This window comes from Vanessa tameamea, chromosome 18, assembly GCF_037043105.1.
Source record: "Vanessa tameamea isolate UH-Manoa-2023 chromosome 18, ilVanTame1 primary haplotype, whole genome shotgun sequence".
NCBI lineage: Eukaryota > Metazoa > Arthropoda > Insecta > Lepidoptera > Nymphalidae > Vanessa > Vanessa tameamea.
Window position 1 is genome coordinate 3922106 of NC_087326.1, and position 25097 is coordinate 3947202.

General features: G+C 31.0%; 1 protein-coding gene across 3 annotated transcripts in view; it reads right to left on the minus strand.

Moving 5' to 3' along the window:
* Pde8 (Phosphodiesterase 8) overlaps positions 1-25097 on the minus strand; it is a 204151-nt gene that overhangs the window by 5848 nt on the left and 173206 nt on the right. For 2 of the 3 annotated variants that reach the window (XM_026635003.2, XM_064217669.1), the window contains 8 exons: positions 5523-5580; positions 4134-4301; positions 3811-4013; positions 3156-3339; positions 2151-2327; positions 1860-1892; positions 532-624; positions 43-294 (listed from right to left, as the gene is read on the minus strand). In XM_026635003.2, the coding sequence (XP_026490788.2) occupies positions 43-294; positions 532-624; positions 1860-1892; positions 2151-2327; positions 3156-3339; positions 3811-4013; positions 4134-4301; positions 5523-5580 (1168 nt within the window). The remainder of the gene's footprint in view (positions 1-42; positions 295-531; positions 625-1859; positions 1893-2150; positions 2328-3155; positions 3340-3810; positions 4014-4133; positions 4302-5522; positions 5581-25097) is intronic. The other variant, XM_026635012.2, reaches the window with a different exon arrangement.

Here is a 25097-nt window from a genome sequence, read left to right on the forward strand (position 1 = left end):
AGAGTTGAGATATTTAGTCGTATTGAGAACTTTATGCATTACCTGCAATACGTCAGCTGCGTGTGTAGAATTATGATAGGTGTTGACAGCGTGGTAGTTCGTCTCAATAACCGTCAGCCAGTGTAAGAGAGTTCGTTCGTCGCATTCTAACGTCGAACAAACGTCAAAGCGGCCACCCATTAGCGTTAGTCCGAGGTGCGTGAGCGGCCGACCACGGGTCAAGTCCTCGAGGCGGAAGATCTCGAACTCCCAGCTCAGAGCTGTGTCTAGAACTTCGCGTAGTTGACCTGTTGTCTGTTTAAGATAAAAAAGTTAACTAGTTTCATTTCATTATTTTTAAGTTGAACTGAGTATACTGGCCGAGGAGGCCTTAGCCCAGCAGTGGGAAATTTAGAGGCTGCTAATGTATGTAAAATGAGTATATTCAGAGTAGTAGGCTATTGTCATAAATAATTAGATTTCAAAGACTTTTTTGGAAAAAATCAAAGTGAAATATTAAAAATGTAAAATAATTACTATGTAAGTACTTACTTTATGTTTCATATTAGTCCTGTTCGCTTGAGATCTGACGACTGTGGAGTCGTTACTACTCCTACGTGACGACAGGACATTTGTTGCACCTTGCTGTAAACCATAACACGAAAAAGTTTTACAGAGAAATCTTTTGCTGGATTTCATATACAATCAAATATATTTTATTTAAATAATACTTAAATATTTATTATAATTACATATTGATAATATATACATATATAAAATATTTATTATAAACTTTACACAAAATCATTAATACATGTAAATAAAATATACAACAAAAAAAAAGTCATTTTATTTCGAACAATAATATTGATATAATACATTAATTAGTAGATCAGTAGCACTAAAACATGAGATGGATTAATATATTAATAAATAAAAATACAAATAAATACTGGTTATTATTGAAAGCTTCGTTCAACTTGTTACAAGAGCCAAAAGGAAAACGTAGAACTTGCAAACTAATCTAACGTGATTAGGAAATTGAGCAACAGAAATCATTTTGATTTTAGATTAGTTTCAATATGCTTATTGTTTTGGAAGAATATCGAATTCATTTATTTATTTTTTATTTAATTAATGGTTTTAGTTTGGTTCTAATATTTTTTTTTTTGACACAAATTCTAGCCGGATTGTTGTTAGAGGCAACTCTTCGATTGGCTACTAGGATATTAAAATGAAATAAAAAAATGTCTAAATTAAAGTTATTAAAAATATATATTCGATGTTCTATTCAATCAAATCCTTTAATTAAAAATAGTTTTTTTTATATATAGAGTAAAAAAAGTCGCTTCCCATCGTATCTATACGCATAGATCTTTTAAATTACGTAACGGATATTAATGGATTTTTCGTCAATAAATAGAGTGATTCAAGAGGAAAGTTTATATGTATAATACGTCCATATTGTGTTAGAGAAACGCCCAGAATTTCAACTTTCGTAGTTCGAAATAAGCAAGATTTATTTTATGTCTATTCTTCAATCTAAAGGTTGCATATACTCTTATTGTAGTATATATTTATTTATAAAGACAAGCACAAATACAAATGTGTACTACTCGATAATTATAACCAAACGAAAACTAAATTCTAAAATCTCTGAATTTAATATTTCGGAAAAATCTTTGTGTTCGCTCGCTTTCTGTTTACATGCTATACGATGTTTTTTTTTAATCTAAATCATCAAAATGAATTCCAAAGTATTAGCAAACATAAGATCATGGCGCGAATTTTCTGAAACTATGTCACTGAAGCATCAGAAAAGAAAGTTAAAGACGATCACAGTAGAGGAAGAGTGTTTGTTGTAATTTCAAACCTCCTACCATATAAAAAATGTTTGAGTTCACTTGCTCCCGCTTTCCCAGGCCGAACAGGATCATAAACAGATAAATAATAGTTAGTAAGTTTAAATATTAATTTTATATAAGTTATTATGTAATAATAGTTCTTTATTAAATTATATTTGTTTAGTATTAATAAAAATTTTAATAATTAATAATTAGACTAAATATATTATTTAATATAATAATACATGTTAAGAATATATAATTAACGAAAATATTTTTAAATTTTACTTAAATATAAAATATAAAAATTGTTAAATTGCTACTCACCGACAGCAAAGCCCCGATAAGGTCAGTTGCAATAGGATCTTCGGCCCTCATTTTGGGGTCTTCCCTCATCTGCGGCGAGTACAGCTCCGACGTGCGCAACATGTCAACGGCACGATCTATGCAAGCGATGGTCGAAGGTGGAGCGCCGTCTGTTGCCGCCGACAGGAGGGAAATAACCTAAAAACGCATATTTTTATACTGTATTAATATTTGGAATATTTATTTTAAATATAACTAACATTTAACAAGAGACGAATTAGATTCAAACACGACTGGAATTTAGTGTGGATTTAATAAATCTTGTTGCACTTGATGGTTCATTGGAAAACGTGCCACAAAACACGTTCCATATAATTTTGTCAAATGTCTATCCAACAATCTCCGTTGGAACTGCATCATACAGTGAGATCATAAGAAGACATCCCCTTTAAAAGGGAGGGAGAGCATTTAAAAAGAAACGGTAAACTGTAATTGGAATAACGATTACCCATTTGTTATTAATAAACAATTAAATCCGCGAGATACATATTATCTTAAAGTTTTCAATTCTTAGCTGAGGCCTTGAAAAAGAAAATTAGATGAACGGGTTTATGATTGTCTTCTTAATTAATTCTATGGTATTCAATTTATGAAAACATAAACAACCGAAGAGAACAGGCGATAAATAATAAATTGATATCTTCAGTATCACAACAATTTCTATGTAGCATGGGAAGGTAAATGATATACCTAGATTTGCGTCATATGTTTGCCAGGAGAGCTGGCCTATATATTGCCCAGAGATTAATGCAGCCAGCATTCTTGCCACCATTCCTCGCGATCATGATTTGTAAAATAACTATTTTTTATTTAATATATAGTTAAGTCCTTGATGTTAATAATTCTTATGTAAATAAATACATTTTATTTTAATAATTAATGAAATTTACACATTGAATTAAATATAATTTATATTAAGACTCACATTGTATTTATTAAGAAATAAATTATTTAAATATAAATTACCTTCGTAATTGGTGCTTCCAGTGGTAATCCCTGCAGTTTAGCCAATGAAGTACGACGCAGTCCATCGGATGCTACAGAGCGTACATCCAACGACCCTCGTCGAATAGAATGCAGCGAGCCACGTGCTCGTTCACAGTCCATAGCATTGCTAGGTTCACATACAAACACGACGTGTGAAGTGTTCCTAGAGAAACACAGTGGTCGTATATTTGTATAGCCATAAGTAGGAGCTCGACTAAAGTAATCTTTACGACAGCTTTTGGTCGTTTATAAGCGAGATTTTTTGAGATTTATTAATAGCTATATATCAATCTTGCTAAAAAGAGCCAGTGGTTAAGCACAGTTGTAATGAGTCTTTAAGTAATTTGGTGGCCTCGAAGGCAAACGTGGAAAAATGAACCACTCATTCGCATGAGAACAAGGTGGTGGAATAAGCATCAAATGTTTTCAAGGAAGATTGTTGGTATTACTTTTACGTTATATTGACCTAGTTGGAAGCATTGTTGTAATGATATGTTGTTCGGAAAATCATTTCGTTTTTCCCTAACATATGACTTAATCGTATTTTTTTACAACCAAATGTTTACTTTCCATGATTAAAAGGGTAACAACGATTTTCTTAAGTAATTCTGTAAATAACATGTAATTTTCTTACTTGTTTAAAGTTACAGAAGATCCTCGGCACGGAAGCAGCACTGGATCGGGAGCGGCACGTCTCCGTATTAATACAGGTGCTTCCCAATCACGGACCCCACTAGCTGCCAACCGCAGAGCCTCACCGCTTACCGCTTCTGTCAAAGGTCTCGGGGCTTCTTCTGGTCTCCAGCCAACAACTCGGCACCACGATTTATTTGTGAGCTATGAAAACACATAAATGTATTTTAGTTAAATAGTATCAAAACTGTTATTGATGTTTTGTCAGTGTCATACCAGGGTCAATATTCGCTAACTTACATACTAATTACATTGGATACTAACCAGTATTCGCTGTTGGTCATCGGTGACGGCAACAAGGTCTCGACAGCGATCCGTTGCCGCCGTCAGAGCCGCGACGGCACCGACATGAGCCCGCGTAGTAGCGGCGGCTGCACGAGCTTGCAACATTTCAGCGCACCAAGCTGTTGCACCTAATGTTTCTACCATTACCTGATGGCGGGAAAAAAATATAATATAAAAATCCATTAGCGACTATTTAGTTAAATACTTCATTCTTTTATTAAAAATACAGCGTTGTTTAATTAAACAACAATGTTTATAATTAAGGCCGTAAACTCTTTAGTAAATTATCTTTTGATTTTTTTGATAGCGTTAGTTACATTAAAACGGTAAAGAAATATTACAATTTTATAGCTACGTAATGTACGTGAAGCTTGACCAATGATCATGAGTTAACTTCAGGGCAAGCGCCTCTGTAATTCCAAAGCGCGCAGTTACCGTCTCTCATTTGTCTTCAGATTGCCGTGAAGGTAATTTTAAAGGAATCGGTTGCATTGAAACTAATTCTATAATGTATATAGACGAATTGTATATTGTAATTGAATTGTCTAATGCAATGAGCTTCAAACAAATATTATTACATATTTAGAAAAACAAAGTAATGAATCAAAGAGTTGAATAGCAAAAATGTTATTTTTTAGTACCTATCAAACCAAAACAACTTCAAACAATTGAAATATCATTCGAATGTATTCTTTGACATAGTGACCCTTTAATTGAGTCGTGATGTAGACTTTCAAACTTTAAGCGGGCGCTTTAATTAGGAACGGAGTGGCGCAGGAAGTAGCTTTATAACTTCTAAGCGATATATTAAGTAAAGCGATTACCAACTAAGTTGAAACATTTACAGTTGACACTATAACTTACGAACTTAATAACTTCGCTGTGACTCACGCAGATAGTTAAATAAATAATTTAAAATTTACTCGTTAACATAAAAACACCTCTAAGATTTAAAATATGAGTATCAAACTATTTTATCGAAGTGGAACACAGGCATTGTTATATGAAGTATTTCTAATATTTTCTATATTTCGAATATAAGCAACTATTGCTATATATTATATGACTTACTTCTGTCTGTTCATCTGACACATCCTATTTTTTCTTTATAGAAAATATGATTTAATTCTTTTTTTTTTTTACTTGAATTAAGTATACTTCAAATTAAATAGAGTACAAAATAAATTAAAAAAAAAAACATTTTAAATTTTAAAAGGACAATACATTTGGCATTTTAGTTTTAAAATCTCGTTAGTTGAAATTTTTAATAATAATACGATTTATTTAAAAAACTACAAAATATTTTGAAATTTGTACTCTGTATGTATGTATATATGTATTATTAAGCACTTATTTTATATTACTCACCCTGTTGAAACCGGCCTCCAGATACGGTATAACAGCAAAGTCATCCTTGAGGTATGCGCTGAAATAAAGATAGATAAAACATTCAGTACTATTAAGATATAATACTATGTTACTTAAATTGTTTATCTACCCATCTACATCTAGATAGTACTTCCATACTCATAAAGTTCTTTGTTACGATAAAGGTGGGTACAGGGTAACCACGCGCGGCTCATGTTCGAGGTTGCTTAACCGCTAGCCACTCGTAGTTTGCCTACAAAACGCGTTTGCGACGAAGCCTTTGTTGTCATTTTGTACGTCACACAACATGGTGTCGAACATGACAACAACTGCTGCTAATTTGTTTTTAATTATTACATCGTTGGTTTAAAAATAACATAAAACAGTACATTGTTTGGACGGAGCAAGAGATTTATTTAAAATTAGGTATTATTTTGAAATGTCTAAAATTAATATGACGTACCGAAATACTAAGTTGGCGATGAAAATATGAATTTGTGTTACCAGTTAGCAAAACGAGCTGCATATCAATTGTCGTAAAAACAATGATATACAAATACAAACAATGATAGGGTGGCGAACAGGGCAATCGCCCGGGAGCTCGCTCTTGCAGGGTCCTCGCGCAAAAACCCAAGCAAAATTGAAATAGATTGTTTATTTAAAACTTTTGTTTTTGATATTTATATATTTATAGCGTATACAGGTGTTCCATGTATTGTATTAATTATTTAATATTTTCAAAATATACATCGAGTTTTTTCTTAATGTTTTTTACATTTATTTCCAGTTTTAAATTATATGGCAGACTGTTCAATAATGTTGGTATAAGGTATTCTAAGGTCTGCCTACCGTAGGTATTATTACAACGGGGGACAATAAGTTTCGAGTTTGTTACATTTCGTGTTCTTATTGGGATATCAGTCGATTTTTGTAAGTCTTGTTTAAAGTAGTTTTGTATCAGCAATGTATGTTTAAGTTTATCATGTATTGGCATGATTCCACAATAAGAGAATAGTTGATGATAATTACTTTTGCACTTACTTTTAATTTTGTACGGTACTAGGGTTTTTAATAGTCGCATTTGAAGGTGGTAAATTGCGTCTAAGTGTGATTACACGTTCTTCCGTAGATACTGAGACCATATGCTATAATCGACTCCGCAAGTGACTTATATAATAATAGTCTTATTTTGATTGGGATATTATTATTTATAATAGAAAATTTAGAAAACATTATACGTAGTTTATCACATACGTTGTTTATGTGTTCTGTCCACTTAAAGCGATCATCAATTATAAGTCCAAGATATTTATATTTATTAACTAATTCGACTGAATTACATTTACATGTCTTTAGTTTGTTTAGATGCAAACATGTATGGCTATGAGCAATTAGTTTTGGAGATACAGTGCTTCTGTTTTGGCTGGAGCTGATATACATAAGTTTAGTTTTACTAACGTTTAATACAAGGCCTGCGTCATGAGACCATTTTGTTAGTAAAGTAAAATCTGTTTGTAACTCTGTGAGTGCTGTATTTACGTCAGTATCCGCTTCTATAAGACATGTGTCATCAGCATACTGGTAAATATCACAGTTTTTAACCAAGTTGTTTACGTCATTAACGTACGAAATGTAGTGTAGCGGTCCCAGTACTGAGCCTTGCGCCGTGCCTTCTGAAACTTGAATTTTGTCACTGTATTCGTTACCAATTTTAACTTGATACGATCGATTTTTTAAGTAATTTTCGCACCATTTTTTCAAGGGTCCTCTTATCCCACAGTTATCTAATTTCTCTATAAGTTTATCATGTCGTAATGTATCAAACGCCCTACTATAATCGATAAAGACAATTAGCACATGTTTTTTGTCATTTAAATATTTATTGATACTATTGGTGAATTTAGACAACAGTTGTGATGTACTTTTTTGAGACTGATATCCATATTGTGTATTGTTTATTATATTATTGTCTGCGTAGAACTTAGAAATTTAGTTACCAATATATTTTTCGACGATTTTATTTACAGTTGGCAGAATCGTTATGGATCGGTAATTTTCATATTCTTTTCGGCTTCCTTTTTTATGTATAGATCTAACTATACCTGTTTTCAGTTCCACTGGGTATTTTCCTGTTTTTACAGTAGTGTTTATGAGTTTTGCTATGACTGGTGAAATCTTGTTTCCGATGGCCTTTAAATCCGATGCTCTTATACTATCTATACCAGGTGCCTTATCGCATCTTATATTATTTATTATATTAAAAATTGAATCAGGTGTTGCTTTTTGAAATCGTATTGATACATTTCCAGGCAAGACATATGTAGATTTATCTAGTAAAGGAGTTTTACAATTTGATATGATATTTTTGACATTCTCACAAAATATACATGCAAACCTATTAGCTATATCTTTAACAGCAGTAATTGGATTATCAAGTGCATTGATTATAATATTATCCAAAGAATTTTTGATCCTACCAGTAATTTCGTTAAGAATATGCCATAACATTTTTGGGTCTTTATTGTTTTTGATGATTTTTGCTCTTATTTGTTTATTTTTGAATTTTTGAATTATATTATTAGCACGATTTCTTGATTTATTATATTTAAGTTTTAAAATTTTATTTCCAGGATCTTTTAACCACTTCATAAATAAATTATCTCTATATCCACAATCTTTTTTTAATTCTTTGATTGAATGTTATATTGGAATTATTGGGTCGCTTAATTTCAATTTCTGTTTTTTTATAACAGGTTTTTATATTACTTATTATAATATTATATATTTTATTAGGACATATTATATTTTTTATTGGACGCCAATCAATTTCTTTTAGATATTTATTAAGGTTTTTATTATCTAATATAGTTTTAAATATTGAGACAGTCTGTATACGCTGCGAGCCGATGCATGCGAGTGCTACTGCGCGATGGTCTGCCAGTGTTGTTCCGAGCGCAGTCGTGTACATATCCTGTGTGCGTGACCTAGCGTATATGTGATCAATACAAGTTTTACTTAATTTGTTATTATTTAGTTCAATCCGAGTATACTCCAAGATTCCACACATTAGACCATGCTTATACATAACAGTGTTATATTTATGTTTTACAGGGCTATTGGATTTTAAATCTAAATTCATATCTTCCAAAACAAATAAATCCTGATTTGACTAGATTTTTTTAAGAAATGTATCAAGTTCACTAATAAATAGGAGCTTACTATTAGACTTACTTACTTATTATATTACTTATAATACTAGGCGGTCTATATATTACACACAGAGTCGCGGAGTAGCCTATTGGGATAGTAATTTGCCCGGAAATAATTTCGAAGTGTTTTGCTTTGTAAGATTTAGTGATAAATTTGTATTTTTTCTTAATAAATATAATGATTCCGCCCTATCGTCCCGTCCGCAGCTCTGTATGCATTTCATATCCTTTTAGGTTATATATACAGCACAAAGAATCAGATATATTAGCTTCTGTAACCACAATAACGTCCGGACTTTTTGTGCAATAAATTGCTCAAGCGATGAGACGTTTTTAATTATGGATATAATATTTATATGAATACACACGAGATTTGTATTAGAAGGTATACGATTAATGAAATTTTGTAGATTTATACAGCCAGAAATTTCTACGATGTCGTCTTTAAAGATATTAAGGTTTAAATGACTCATATGAATATTTACCTGTATTATATATCACTATTTGTTGTATTTATAATTATTTAAGATTGTTAACATCTAGCTTTCTCCGAATAAATACCGCTCTTTCTTGTTCACCTTCTTTCCGTGCACCTATGATTCTTCTTTTGATCCAAATATATATCTGTATATAATGCTTAGCTCTGTCTTGGCAAACCATAGCAAGTACTTTTTGTACGGCGTTAAGGCTTCTCTGAGATATACCGTTTTATTAATTTGGGTGCCGGGGTCAATATCCATTGCTTTTATTTTGCAAACACTTTTCTTTGCGGCTGTGAGCCATGTAGATTGGTGTCCTTCGGTTTCAGTTACACCCGTATAGGACCCGGACTTTCTTTTCTTCCAGGTAAACGAATTGCTTGCTTCACGCTGCCCTCTTTTTGATTTAACTTTGATGCTATTTGCTGAGCAATCAACACTGTGTTTGTTATCTTTATATGGTACATTATAATATACATTATAATAATACATATTTCTAAATAGTTAGTTAATTCACGCTGCTCCTTTTCCTCTATGCTTTGGTCCAGTGCACTACGTTTCCTGGTTTCTATTCTTGTTACTAAGTTCAGTATTCTTTTTCTTTAAATCATTTAATCAATAGTACTTTGGCATGCCTCTAAGCTTAAAATAAGTTCATCCATTTTTTCACTATGGAATTGTATCGATTGACTATTCTCACATCTCACGCTTTATAGTTTCCTCCATTTCCCTTGTGATATCCGCCAGTATTTTTTTAATATCGATTTTCAACCCAGGAATCTCACCAAGCTGTTCCTCTTCCTCGTCTTCAGCGGGAACAACGATTGAGTGACGCTTAGGTGAGATTTCACGGCATTTTCGGTATGTCCATTCTAGATTTTCTGCGGCGCGAATAGCTGATAGTTGTGTATTTGTTAGTTCTGAGCATGTTGTATTTAAATGCACCATCTTTTCATATCCGTTGCATTCTAAACCAGGCTTACTTTTGGTTATCGTTTTGTTACAATTCTCACTTATGACGTACGTTCAACGCGTTCGAGTGCTTAACAACGAATCTATACAAATATGCAGCATAAGCTTATATTATTGTGTTCCTCATATAAGAGTAATATTTAATATGATTACTCGATTTTTTTATTGGATTTGAACGAGGAATAATATTTTCTTCCTTTATAAATGTAAACTTTTTCATTTTTATATTTTGAAAGGGTTTTATTTTTGAACCGATATGGAATTTGTGGATCTTATCTGAAGTTCGACGGTAAAAACCAACCTTGTAGGGAAAAAGGCACGTGTCGTATTTAATTCTACCCTATGCTTAGTTAAGCTCCTAACCTCATCTTTAAAAGAGTCTTTGCCAATCAGTGGAACATTTATGTGCCTTTACTATATTTTGGTTATAAATTCTTTTGAACAAACGATGGCAACGTACACTCACTGATTTTATTTGATAAGTTTCAAAGCCTGCATAACGAAATGCTTTGATATATCAAGGCACTGCATTAAACGAACTAAAAACTTAAATTTTATGATGAAAATTTGGAGAAAAATTTTAAAATGTTATATTCAAAGATAGAATATCATAATATAGATAAGTATTTTTGATTATAAATATTATTGAATTAGTATTTATCGTCGTGATTTTGCTATATATTATACTTACAGGGAACGAAATTAGTTGATTAAAATTTAATTTAATTACTACAAAATATATTGTTTTTTTACAATAGATATTAAAGCAACGCCACACATACACGTAGGATGTCGTGACAATGTTGTCGTTTCCGTTCGGTGCAGACGTCGCGTCGCGTCGTGACAACTACCATAGACTAGGAAACATTTAAACTGAATAGAACTCATTTAATTTATACAATGGCTTGCTAATCAACCGTCTAGACTGTAGACAACTAGACGGCTGGGGTTCCACGCCTTTATATTTTACAATAATTTTAACATTTCTCTTGGGTTTTTCGTGAAGTTTTTCAAACTATTCTTTTATAAAATTTTAAATAATGCACTGGTTAATATGCACAATGTTTTTGTTACACATGATAAATGTTTTTACTGATAACCATAATCCATCTACTTTATTTTTTATTCTAATATTTAAAAAAAGAAAAGAGAATATAACATTGAGAGTTGTATAGGGCAGTGGTTAGAACGCTTGCATCTTAACCGATGATGGCCTGTTCAAACCCGGAAAAGCACCATACAATTTTCATGTGTTTAATTCATGTCTTACTCGGTAATGAAGGAAAACATCGTGAGGGAACGTGTACATGTCTAACTTCAATCACATTCATGCCAAATGTGTATCTGTTTGAAAAGTCATTTTAATTTTAATATTGTCTGTAACCAGCAATTATTATAGACGACGCTAAGCGAAAATAATCACTTGGAACACGTCTAGCGATTGTAAACGAAAAATAAACAGGCAGTCAGTATCGTTTCCGAGTCAACGAGCTGTGAGCGGCAAAGATCCAGTCAAAAATATATTACGATAAAGCTCGCTTCACCGACTTCTTTTGCGCGCTTTAACCTTTTTTTTTAACCATAATACTTCAAAGGATTTTGAATAGCTCCCGGCGGTATCCTTACCGTTTACAGAAAATATTTCCTTGTTATAGTAAGTTTTGAATTTAGATATTTTATCTGGAATTCCAATTATTATTATTACAAAAATAATTAAGCGATTATTTTCGTTTTTATATTATTTATAAAGTTTAAAATATTTAAGGTTTATTCTATTAGAAAGAATACCCTCTACCGACACTAAATAACGTTAAACCACTCTGTAATGGAAAATGAATCCATGGATCAGTTAGCTGAGACAATGAATAAGATATTTAGTCTAATTTCAACGAAATTCTGCCACATGTGTATTCCACTATACCGCATTGGAGCAGCGTGGTGGAATATCCTCCAAACCTTCTCCTCAAAGGGAGAGGAGGCCTTTAGTCCAGCAGCGGGAAATTTACAGGCTGCTAATGTAATGTATAAATGTAATGTCAAAGGAAGACGTATAATATATATATATGTTATTTTGGTTATGTAGGGTTTTTTTGATCTTTAATTTATTTAAATATCTATATTTATTCTGATAAATTAAATGTAAATACACCATCCGTTTGGAATGTATATTATATTCAGAAGAACTAACAAAAATCCGTAACAATACCTCTGTAATCAAATAAAATATATTGAAATTCTTCATGAAAATAACGACCATTTTTTAACATATATATAATTGTTTATTTTAAAAGTATATGCTGGATTTTACGAACCAACGTTTTTCTTTACTTTTTGTATTATTTTTTCCAATATATTTCATTTGAATAACATTACTGTATTACCATACATTATGTACATTTTTTTTTGCCTTAATATATTATTCATAGAGTAATTTTTATTCTTGATCTTTTGCAAAGTTACAAATATTTAATTTGTAACTTTGCAAATAATTTGCATTTCCTTTTAGCAAGTCAAGCGTTAAAGTTAGTATATAGATTCTGTAGTATAGCATGATTTGTCGATGACACATGAAAATATAGAAATGACATCGAACTTGTTGCTGAATAACAAAATAAAAATTAATTAAATTAAATAGTATTTTTTTTTATTAAAACCTTCCATTTATTACTTAATTACAATTTGTAACGATAAAAAGTATGTTTATCTATTTATTTTTATTGATCTCGTTCATATTTGGCAAGAAATTGTCCAATCATGAAGTCCATAAATCGGTCCGTGAGTTAGTTGAGTGTTATTACAATTTTTTATTTGATGTATAAAATTGATGTCAATTCCAGTATATTTGGCGTTCAATATGCTTTAACGTTGTTTCGACGAAGGTAACTTTAATTGAATGTTGACGGCAAACTGTTGAAAAGTTTTGTATAGCTTGTCATGCCGTGTCAACAGCGCTTGTGGTTGACAGGGTACAGGCTGCGAGCTTGATCAAGAATGTTCGTGTTTGTGGTTTGAATGCTCTAACAGCTGTGAGAGTGGGGCGGGGGTAGATTAGTCTTCATTTACTAGTCAATACAAAATTACAAATGTATGTGTCGGATTTCATAGTAGGGTCGTGATGTATTCACTCTGATTAATTAAAAACATGAAAGTAAGGAGATAATTTTATTTCATTTTAAAGCAATATATAAATGAACCGAATATATTCCGAAATCGATCTTTATTTATTAATATCCGACAAGAGCGTAAACAAAATATTTGTTCAACAAGTATTTTTAATATCCTTTATATTAAATTTTATATTATTGGTCATACTTATCCTTATTTATAATACACATTTTTGTCAACAGTAATATAATTAATATCGATGAAAACAAACAAATATACTTAAAACATTAAGGAAATACAACTCGAAAATCCGAAGTCATAAGTTATGTCAATTTAAAAGTTTAGATAACTATGTTGAAGTTTGCTTCAAAACTTGAATGTGAGCCAGTATATATTTCTACTGCACTTGTTTAAAACTTAGTATATTCTATATTTTATTAGATGGCGTACCCGTGGCATTGAGCCATCTCTCTCTGTACCGCGACCACGATACACTGAAAATGAATTATGTAGTTTGTATTCCTATTTCGTCCAATTAAATCTATGATCTAGTTTGCATAGTGGGTACTCGAACTTATATTTACTTGTTAAAAATATAATGTATATGGTTTAATAATGAAATATGAAAAATAGGCTCTAAGGCTTTGGGCTTACTCAAAATGCATGCCATAATTGTCGAAAACAATTTTTATTTTTAATATAAATTAAATAGCAACAAAAACGTGCAAAAAGATAAAATAATAGAAACCATTACTAGAAATTGATTACGTCTCGATGAAATTTATTATTTCCCTAGAAACTGTATTTGCCCGTTAAATCCTTTATAGTCATTTAATCCCCTATCTAAAAAACCCAAATCCCAGGCTTCTATGTCAAATTCAATAAGGAACAATTTACTGATATAGTTATTTTCGCATTTAATTCCTATCGTTAAAGGTTGATCATTTAAAACATAAGAATAGATATAATCTTTAAAAAAAATTTAAAGCTCATAACTTGAATCGTCACGTCTTACTGGAATTCAAAATCACAAAAAAAACTGTGTTTTCATGTGCTTAAGTTGTGTTTATAATAAATATTTATATCTCGTACTCGGTGGCGAATAAACACTGCAAAGAAACCTTTGTAAGCCAGATGAGTGTATTAATTAATTAATTAATTACATTTTTTTTCTTTGTCACGAAACAAAGAAATAAAACCATTTTATACTTCGATGCTTGCTTGTTAACAGTCAGATGTGAATGACCTTATATAAGTTTCAGTGACCAAAGTCGCCCTGAAAACCTTTATGGGCTGTAAAAGGGATTGCCCCATTAATGGTATGCCGACGAGCCATATTGTAACGTAATTCGCTTTGTACATATTATCGTTTTATATTTCAGGCTAAAGTAAAAATGATCCCGGTTAAACATATCGTTGTTCTACATAGAAATATCTTTTTCGTCCTCGAAAAAAGGGACGTTATGATAACCGTTTGACATTCTTTGATCGTATTATATTTATTTTTTATTTAAAACGGTCAAACAAGTAGTCCGCAATTAAAAAAGGACACGCGCATTTAAAATCATATTAGTAATAAAAAAAATTTGTTCAATTTTTATGTGTGGGTTTAATTTTGCCACTGAACTTTTACAACGACTTTTATATTAATATTTTGCATAGATACAAAATACAATGACGTTAATAATTTTTTATTATCTTTATTTATTAATACATACAAACTGACATCAATCCAAATTTAAAAAAAGAAAACAATCTAACATGATTTATTGTACCGATTTGAAGTGTGAATAAGCCAGTGTACACAAGGGACATAACTTCTTGGTCATGTACGGAATGATTAAAATTTCTTACAACGCCAATGTCTATGGGAATTGGTGACCTTTAACCTTTAGGCGGTCCATTTGCAATTCTATCTTAGACATAACGAACATACAAACAAAAAATATTATATTTTACTGCAAATATTAGCCTGAAGTTTTTTTAACCTCATTATTTTTACGTGTAATTAAATGATTCTATTTTCAAATGAATTGATAAAGATGATTTATAAATATACCTATATCGTTGAGGGTAAGTAATATACTTAACATATACATACTATAAATAGTATTGTTACATTTATCAAACCATCACTTTATGATAAGACATGATATTAATCAAATTCTTTCCTATTATTCCGTAACAAAACATTTGATACAAAATTTGATCAGTTCGGACATATTTGTCTCTTGTCCGAATCAAATAAATGTAGAACGCATTACATTTATTGGAAATGAGAAATGCAATGTCGGACAAGAATCAAAATTCGTGCCAGTTTATCGCACATAAACCGTAAACCGTTTTTACGGTCGCTTTTGAAATGTGTTACTTGTTTTGCGTCAGAAGTTTTGTGCGATAAATAATAATATTTTTGATGTGAGCCTTTAGGGTAGATTCGTTTTATGTCTCGAGTAACATTAAAATCTAATTACGATGTACATAAAAAAAATATACTCGTATTCGTGAAAGTATAAGCTCTTAACAACTTCAGTAGCGAGTTATTTTTGTAACGTGAAAATTGTTTGTACATTTTGTGATGTATCGAGTTAATTTGAATGACGTTGAAACCTTTTAGGTTTATGCTATGATATGAAATTTATTTATTCAATAAAAGACGCTAAATTTTTAAAATAATATCATTTATAATTAGTGCAACTGGTTATATGTTCTTTCTTATCTATAGTGACTTCATTATCAACTGGGTCCCTTTGTTAAAAATTATTAGTCCGTAGAAACTTTGCACTGCAAAAAAAATATTTCTTACAACACACCACAGGATTTAAGTCCTTAACTCAAACTCCACGTAATCGCGGAATACTTAGTACTGATTTACATTAGCAGTAGAATAACTGGTTAGTTGTTACCACCTAACCCTGCCACCGCTTAACTCTTTCATTAAAAATCAAACGACTTTCTAAACAACTATGAATCTTAAAATGTTAATGCAAATCTGTTTTACATAATGACGAAAGTTTTTGTGACAGAATTTGTCAGAGCCAGACAGATTAGACGTCTCTTACGTTTACGTTTGATTTTATTATTGTATTAATATATATGTAACTGTTGTAAAAAAACCGCCTTGGAATTCAAAGGGTTGACGTTATATATAGACTGCCGACCCAAGCGTAGCTATCTTATATGTGATGTCACGTCGTTATAAAATGAATGAATCTCAGTTCTTTTCAGGGCCGTAGGGCTCATGAGAACGTGGGGCCCTGTTGGAAAGTAAAGACTAAACCAAGTACGAGTGACAATTTGATAAATGTCAAAAACATAGTTTCATATATAAGTTTTAAAATTGATATAATTTTTAAAATATTGCCTCTAGGGCTCCTCACCTTCAGGGGTCTGATGCACCGTACCGTTTTGCCCTATGATAGCTATGCCACTGTAATTGAGGATTCCGTACCACAAAATTTGGTGCTATCAAGTTGAGATATATCGTAAACCAAATTCACACTTGATCTGTTTTTATTATTACCGGTCCATATTGACAACATTAGAAAAAGTTTTGTTCGGCTATATCAGTCCCCAAAGTATTCGGAGCCCCCATGAGAATAGGAGCCCTGGGCTTCGTGTGCCCTTATGGTAACGACGGTACTGTGTAATTATATAAATGTAATCTACAGCTTGTTTAAGAAATGGAATATTTAATATAAAATCTATATGATATTATTATTCTCAAAATGGTAGTTATGTAATCGTCTACAAATAAAACAAGTAGTTTATAATAAATAAATACAAATAAAAGGGATCGTGGGTTTTGTAAGAGTTCTTCAAAAGTACTTTATTGAGTATTCCTTAATAAAACATGATTTACTGTAATAAATTATTTATGTCTGACTGACGGGCGAATGTAAAAAGTTTTATGATACACGATTCGATCATTATTACCCAAAATGCCAACATTTTCCTTATAAGCTCCTTTATAATCCTATAATACGTATTTATATAACTCAATCTAAACACTAGCAGATGTTACTAGGCATACTCGTTGCCTGCATGATTAGTTTATACAATAAATGTTGCATTTTATTACCGGGTTGATAATTAATTTGCAACTAGAGAGAGACCTGTGTAATATTCCGTTAATTAAGAGTCGTAGAGAAGTTGTAAATTAGTTGGAATGGATTCGGAGATTCTGTTCTGAACGGTTCTGATTGAGTTACATAAAATACTCTATACGTATTGATATTGTGTTAGTTTCGTTCATAGATTCGCAATATAAATATCGGTCGAGTGCGACTCCGACTGCTTGCATGGAGGATTTCGTATTGTTACTGAAGAAAATTATAGAGGAAAATATTTTATCTGTGGTCATTTGAAAAAGTATAAAATCACAATATTATAATTTTAAAATAAAATATATATATAAATTGCAACAAGAAATGCGTTTGTATAAAATATGTTTTTAAAAAGTTTCAATTTATTACTATTATTACAAAATTGTGTGTTCGGAATTTAAACTAAATTGATTGAGTGAAGCTGGTTTAAAACGTAATTGCAAGATTTCTCGTATAGCAGGTACTATATAAATATAATAAAATAATATCGACAGTGCAAAAGAAGAAAGACTAAAGCGCCAAAATGGTACTTTTGGAAAGTGAGGTTTACGAACGAAGTATAAACGTCATTTAGTTAAAAATGCTTAAAAAAGTTCAATTTTTTGTTCTCGTTGACATAAAATTGACAAATTTGTGCATTATTTTTGAATATTATCTTTATTTCATTTAAAATAGTTCGTTCGTTCGTAGTTAAAACAATAAGTTATACTTGTATTTGTCAGGTATCTGCACATTATCATTTTTAACAATTCAAATCAAATCAAAATAATAATTCACGTACGCTCTTGCGAATACTTTTGAATCGTGATTTTACACGATTAAATCAAATTTAAATGGCTCGGAATGAAGATTCAACTGAGAATAATTGGCAAAAAAATCAGTAGTTCCGACAAACTATTCCGACAATCAGTTACATAGATAGTTGAGTTATTACTTATCCTTAATGGTATTAATAAACACACATATATTATTTAAAAAGGTGTGTGGTCCGGTTTATGCTTTAGAAAATTTTAACCAACTTACCTAGGGAACTAACATGTTAACTTCCTTATACTTATAGTTAAACTCACCACATAAACCGGTACACAACAGCACTTATAAATGGGTGGTACCTTCATAGACGAGCATGTACAAAGCCCTACCACCGACACTCACCACCAGATAATGAATAATGTTTTTGATTTAACTTCATATCTTTGAATGGAATGGAGTAATCCATGATGTATATGAAATATGTATGTAATATATTTTTATTTTCTAGTTATCATCCCAATCCAACCCCCCCAAAACCAGAATTTATTTATTTACCGATTGCGTCATCGGATTTTATATAATGTTGATATGAATATCAGCTGTTTATTCCAGTAGTTTCGGAAAAGACAGACAGTGACAGACGGACGAACGGAAACGAGAGTGATTGTATGAGGATTTCGTTTTTTCATTGATCTACGTAACCCTATATACACAGAAAGTTTCAGAAAGCAAAATTTAAAATAAATTTTAGACGTTTATGTTGAAACTTCAAGAAACAAAACTTTACCAGTACTTTTTATATCTCATCCATCACGATTAATAATTACGAATTTCAACGTTTATATGTATATATAATTCCTTTCGACCCTTTTCGTTGAAAGGTCCAAATTATAAAATAACACGATAAAGAAGATGTATGTCCATCTTTTATCCTTTATTGAAGCAGTTTGCATATTGATTCCCTGTTATAAAGAAAATTGAGCAACATACGGCTAAGGTAATGGCGACATGCATTTTAAAATATGCAAAAAATATCGATCCTCTGACTGCCGACTGAAGTTTGTAAAATAAACTATATACATGCAGCAATAAGACTTCGTGGCGTCTTATCGTTAATACTTGTTCGATTTCTGCTAAATGCGTAATGGATTTACTGTAAAGTGCTCGTGTTAAGAGGATTTAAGGTTTTTATTACGTTCTTTGCATACGTCATTTTATTGTAAATATATTTTATAGTTTGTTTCTTTATTAAGCGTTATAATAATTTCGTTTTCGGTCTTATGACTATGAAGTTTTTTATAAAGATTGTATATCTTTATAAAAAACTATTATACTAAATTATACTATTATACTAAATTAAACTATTAATACTATTTTACAAAATTACAATTAAGTCACAATTTAAACAGTTAATTATATTTATTAAACCTCAACAAACTTTTCCCTAAAAGCTTTACAAACCATCAGTTAGTCTGCAACCTTTTAAAGAGTGCTTGAATAGTAATATTAGGTATTTATATTCAACTTTAATTTGTAAAGTTTTAAAATAACAAAACTTTACTACATGTAAATATTCATATTTAAAAAAATGATAGCCAATGAAATTAGAATAACTTCTCAGGTATTTTCCAACTCTCTGAAGTTATTTAAACTCCAAATTGGTAGGTAAGTTACTAAGAGTGCAAAATTTTTGTCACTAGGCTTATTGGAATAATTTTATTTTGATTTAAATAAAAAACTTGAAATCCTACAAATACCTAAAGAACCTGAAAAAGTATTATTATCATGAGAAAATTATATATTACATATCATTAAAAACTTTGCTTTAACTTCTAGACGGAGGATATTCGCTGAGCTAACGGTTTAGGAAGAAGATGTTTTACCGCCAAGAAATTCCAAGTTTGCCCAAATTTTTTGAATTCGATGTTTTTTTCTGTGTATTTATTGTGGAGGCATGATATTTTTAATAAGTGTTCATTATATAAAATTCTTGATTTAATAAATATTAAAAAGAATAATTTGATTTTTGATTAGATTTGAAGACTCATTTTGATATTCAATTGTTAATATACAGCTTACTCATTTCAAATCAAAGTGGTCCTTCCTAGATTTGAATTTTCGATCTTTAAGATCGACGAATTATATCTATTAGGCTTTCAGATATTTAAACGTGATCAATATAATTTTCAGTTAGAGTTACCAAATAGAGAACTCGTGCATATAAAGTATAGCAGATGGATGTTTCGATATAAAAATTACTGGTTGTCTATGACCCTTGAGTTGCATTCACTCAATTGGTATCATTAAAGATTGCTGACATTTGTACAAAATGGGAGTCTAATTTTATTTGAGCTCTACTGGGTTAGAGGTAACAATCAATTGCTCCCGCTACTCCTTTCGCTTCACAGAGACGACAAATGGCCTCGTCTTATTACGATTGCGAGCTAGCATCGTTTCCAAGTTATAAGCAATAGTCAAGTCATTCATTTAGTTACGGTATATGGTATGACTTTATCATAAACTCATCACGTTTACTATCGAGATACTTTGCGGGTTTGTATCAAGTTTATAATAATTCTCGCTTATATTATTAAGTGACGAAAAATAATTTACGAAATTTGCTAAAGGTGAGGTCAGCGGTGTTCTGTGATAGGCTGTTAGTTACAATATTTAAGTTTAGTTTATTTAAATGAACTAGTTATATTATTTGCTTGAGTGCACCACTGATAACATGCTTTATAAAATTGTATTCAGTCAAGAAGATGAATCAGTTTTATTACGAATGATCACTAGGAATACTTATGGGCTCATGCAAAATTATGTGAGTGTATAAAAATATTATATAGTTGAACTATATAAAAAAAATCAGGAAGAAACAGTATCGCATTTTTTATAAATCGCAGGTGAATAATAAAGCCAAGTACTTGAGTGGAAAATAAAAGGAACCCAAGCATACTTTTACGTGCGGTGCAATTACGCAACATATTGACGCATCTGAACAGAATAACTCAACAGTATTCAGAAAATTTAGGAAATTTACATCTGGCGATACATGCAGACTTATCGAATAGAGCAGAGATGGCGCCACTCGAAATAACTCGATAAATAGCTAACCGGATCATCAGTTGCACAGAGTAAATATTTCAGTATGTTCATAAATATTACGTGTTTTTAAAATAACTAAGATTGTCATTAATTGAATTTTATAACTTTGCATAATCACTAGAAGAAAGTATGGAGAGTGTGATGAATTAAAAAAAAATTTAAACCAATAAATCTATGTATATGGATAAAAAACAGTTTTTTATGTTCCAGGGAATTCAAACAAATATATTATATATAATATAATTTTGTATAAAAGTTTGTTGTTTCAACAAGAATAAATTGTATGCAGAAAATTGACTTAATTCGGCGGGATGAAACAGTTTCAAATTATAGTATGGCAAAACAAAAGCTTGTAAAAAACAAAAAATATTTTTGCCTTTTATAAATTTTAATATTTTTACAAGTTGAATATTCGAATTATCTACTCTGTGGAATCTTTTACACTTCGTTGAGGCTCTTCGGGGATTTTCGAGGAATTCGGTATCGGGCGGAATTTCGATAAGACGGTGAATGAAGAGAAAATTATTACATACTCCGCAAAACGAGCGCGGCGTTTGTTCGGGAGATGAAATGTTTGTAATTCCAATACACACACACAAATCCATACAGTCCATACGTACACATATGACATTATACTTAAACAAATATTTAGGAATATATTTATATAATGTAAAAGACAGAACCATTACAATTTAAAATGTTATACAAAGAAACGCTGCATTTGAATTCGACCTTAAAGATATACTTTTATCGCATTCAAAGTAGTTACACTAACTTAAAAAAACCGTAAAGATAAAAAGTGAAATATGTAGGTACTTACATACTTATATTGTTTTATGGGTGAACAGGGAAAAACCACAGAGTATGTCTAAAGAATTAACAAGATTTTGGAATATCTTTGAAAAGTGTTCCAAGGTTTTATGGTGTGTAACTTTGCCAATACAAACATTTTAATTATATAATATAACAATGGATAAGGTAACACAAGGATGTATACGATCGCCTCATGAAGTAAGGTAATAACTTAAGTACAACTTTGTCTTCAAGTTTGTAAGTTGCGGCGAACATTGGAAAACTTTGCGAATACAGAACTTTTCATAGAGCTAATGAAAGCGCGATTTCAGTTATTGTTTTTTTACCGTTCATTTATATAATTGGTAAGACAATAATTTTTATTGGAGGTTGAAAATTGAACGTTGATTCTGATATTTTCATTGAGAACATATTTTGATGAGTAAATTAGTCATTGGCTGTTAAGGTATCTTTGCCCGAAAACAATAATGGTTCACCAGATATTCTAGTAGTAATATTCATATACTACATTTATATTTAAAAATTAATTCGATATAATTTGGAACACAGGAGAATTCATCTCTTCTTTTTGAAATGCTGATTGTCAGATTAACTAGTTTGGATTCATTCTCGCCTCTAGTCGCCTATCACGTCATAGGTTACAATCGACCAATAACAATTCAGATTAAAGCTAAATTAGATTTATTCGTGTGTTAGAAACTGTAATTTAGTACCAAAAATCATATCAAAATACATATTTGTACCAATTAGATTCGAATCTTCATCCGATTCAGATATCTGAGTTCTGGACTCAGATACTTGGAGCACTTCAGACGCACTGAAGTGCTCTGTGTAGTGCTAGCCAATTAAGTTACGAGTTCCAATAACAGCATTCGTGAAATTTAATTCAAGCGAACGTTGACTTTGATATGGGTGTCATATGAATATTATTGTCTCACATTATTATTTATTATCGGATTTACATTGAATCATAAAAGAAGAAATATCAATCTCATTCGTGTAGGTACCACCACATTTACATTAAGCCAGTCATTTGAAAAGAAAAAGTGTCAAAATAGATCTTGAATCCGACATTTGGCAGTTATTATAGAGTTTTAATCGTCAGTGGCTGGAGGATGACCGTTGACTTCGATAGAACATTTGCTTGCTTTCAGTTACTATATAATTTTTTTTAACATAATCTTCAGTTGCGATTTGTGGAGATTTGAGATAATCCACTGACCGTTCTAGTCTTATGTCTCCGAAGATTGCGGGTTCAAATCACTCGTATGCAATAAGTTTTATTTTTTCCTACAATTTGTCTCAGTCTTGGCGATTAAAAGCCACGTGTTTATTCACCACTCATTAGAGTAGCGTAATAATCTCTTAGTCTCATCATAAGACTTCTTTTAACAGCTTTACGCAGAGTTTAAATATGGAACATATTTAGTAAACACTTTATAGGAAGAGTTCAAACATAGTTTTTGGAATCGAAAGCCAGTCTTCACAATCAATATTAGCCTCTGCAAGCAATTAGTTAAATTGGGTCTCGATTAAAGCGGCTATCGGCGTCTGTTAATAACGTTAAGTGCGTCCCCTTGGTGGTTTATATTAACAGGGGGTATCGAATAAGTGAGTTACGAATATATGTCTAACATGGCTTGCTGTTAGTGTTTATTAAAATGTTTTTAACAAATCCATATTAAAATTTAATATCAAATTTTCCACATCGCTTATGGACTAGTAATTTAAATTTTTGTATACAATAAAATTATCTGTATCACGACATAATATAGTTTTGTTAAATATCAATCATGCAGGCTGTTGTATGTACCTACTCGTATATAATATATGTATACAGATAACATCTCGTTAAATTGACGAAGCAGTCCTGAGACTATTTCCACACACAATGGACCAGTGTAGTAGTTTGAGATTATTGGTATCTTTGCCTTGTAAGAGATTGACAATTAATTCTTAAGCGGGCTTCAGACTTGCGATAATCACGATATAATTTCTACAGCTTTAAAACTTTTACCTTAGCTGTACTACGTACTCACAAACTGCCTCTAAGCTAGAAGCTAGCTAGCTAGAATATGCGTGAAATTTCAGACAGGTTCGAGAAATATTCAAGTGTTCACAGCGCTAATGCAGAACTCGCATTAATTATAGGAATTATTACGGGATAGTGTTTTCTGTAAATGTAATCAAACATAACACGTGTTACTACGAAATGTAATTATTATTAATTAATGAAATGTCTGTAGCTATATTTTATAAATAAATATATTCAAATATTTTTACCCTATATCGGTGAGTATATCGTTTTCGACTGGAAAGCTTTTTAGTAGCTTGTGTTTTTTCAAATTGAATAAAAAAAAGTAATAAAAAAATAAATAAATACTAAATTAATTTTTTTTCTTTATATTGATATAAGACCAAACAAATAGACACAAATACAGAACCGTCCAATTAAGTGTAATCGAATTCATAACCATATTTTTTCGAAGTCGGTGAAAAGTGAGTTAATTTGCATTTTTTAGGTAATCAATATGAAAATTGTCTTTAATAACACGAGTGTTATTTGATATATGTACTAATTTAATTAAATTAAAGCGATGTTAATTAATAAAGATGTTAATCTAATATTACTGTTCCGTCAAGTAACGAATATCGCTTAAAATTATGAACGAGATACGCAGTTATATATCGCTCTAATAATAACGAAAGATATTGTAAACATAAAGTTTTATGGAGATATTCGTTCAGTTCTTATCACATTATATTGGTAAAGGTAAACTTTATGCGGGCGTTTGTTTTTTTTTTTTATATATTTATTACGATAAATGAGGTGAAATGTAAGCAAACAGAAGGCCTATTGATAAATAATAAACCTACTGTTAGCGATGTTTACGATATTATTATAGGAAATTGTCTCTTGATAGTTTACAGTACGTAGTATCTGATTTAAAGGTCTGGAGGCCCTGGAGCCACAAAGGAGTGGAGGCCCTGGTGCAACAGTTGAGTGGAGGCCCCTAAATATTATTTTACAAA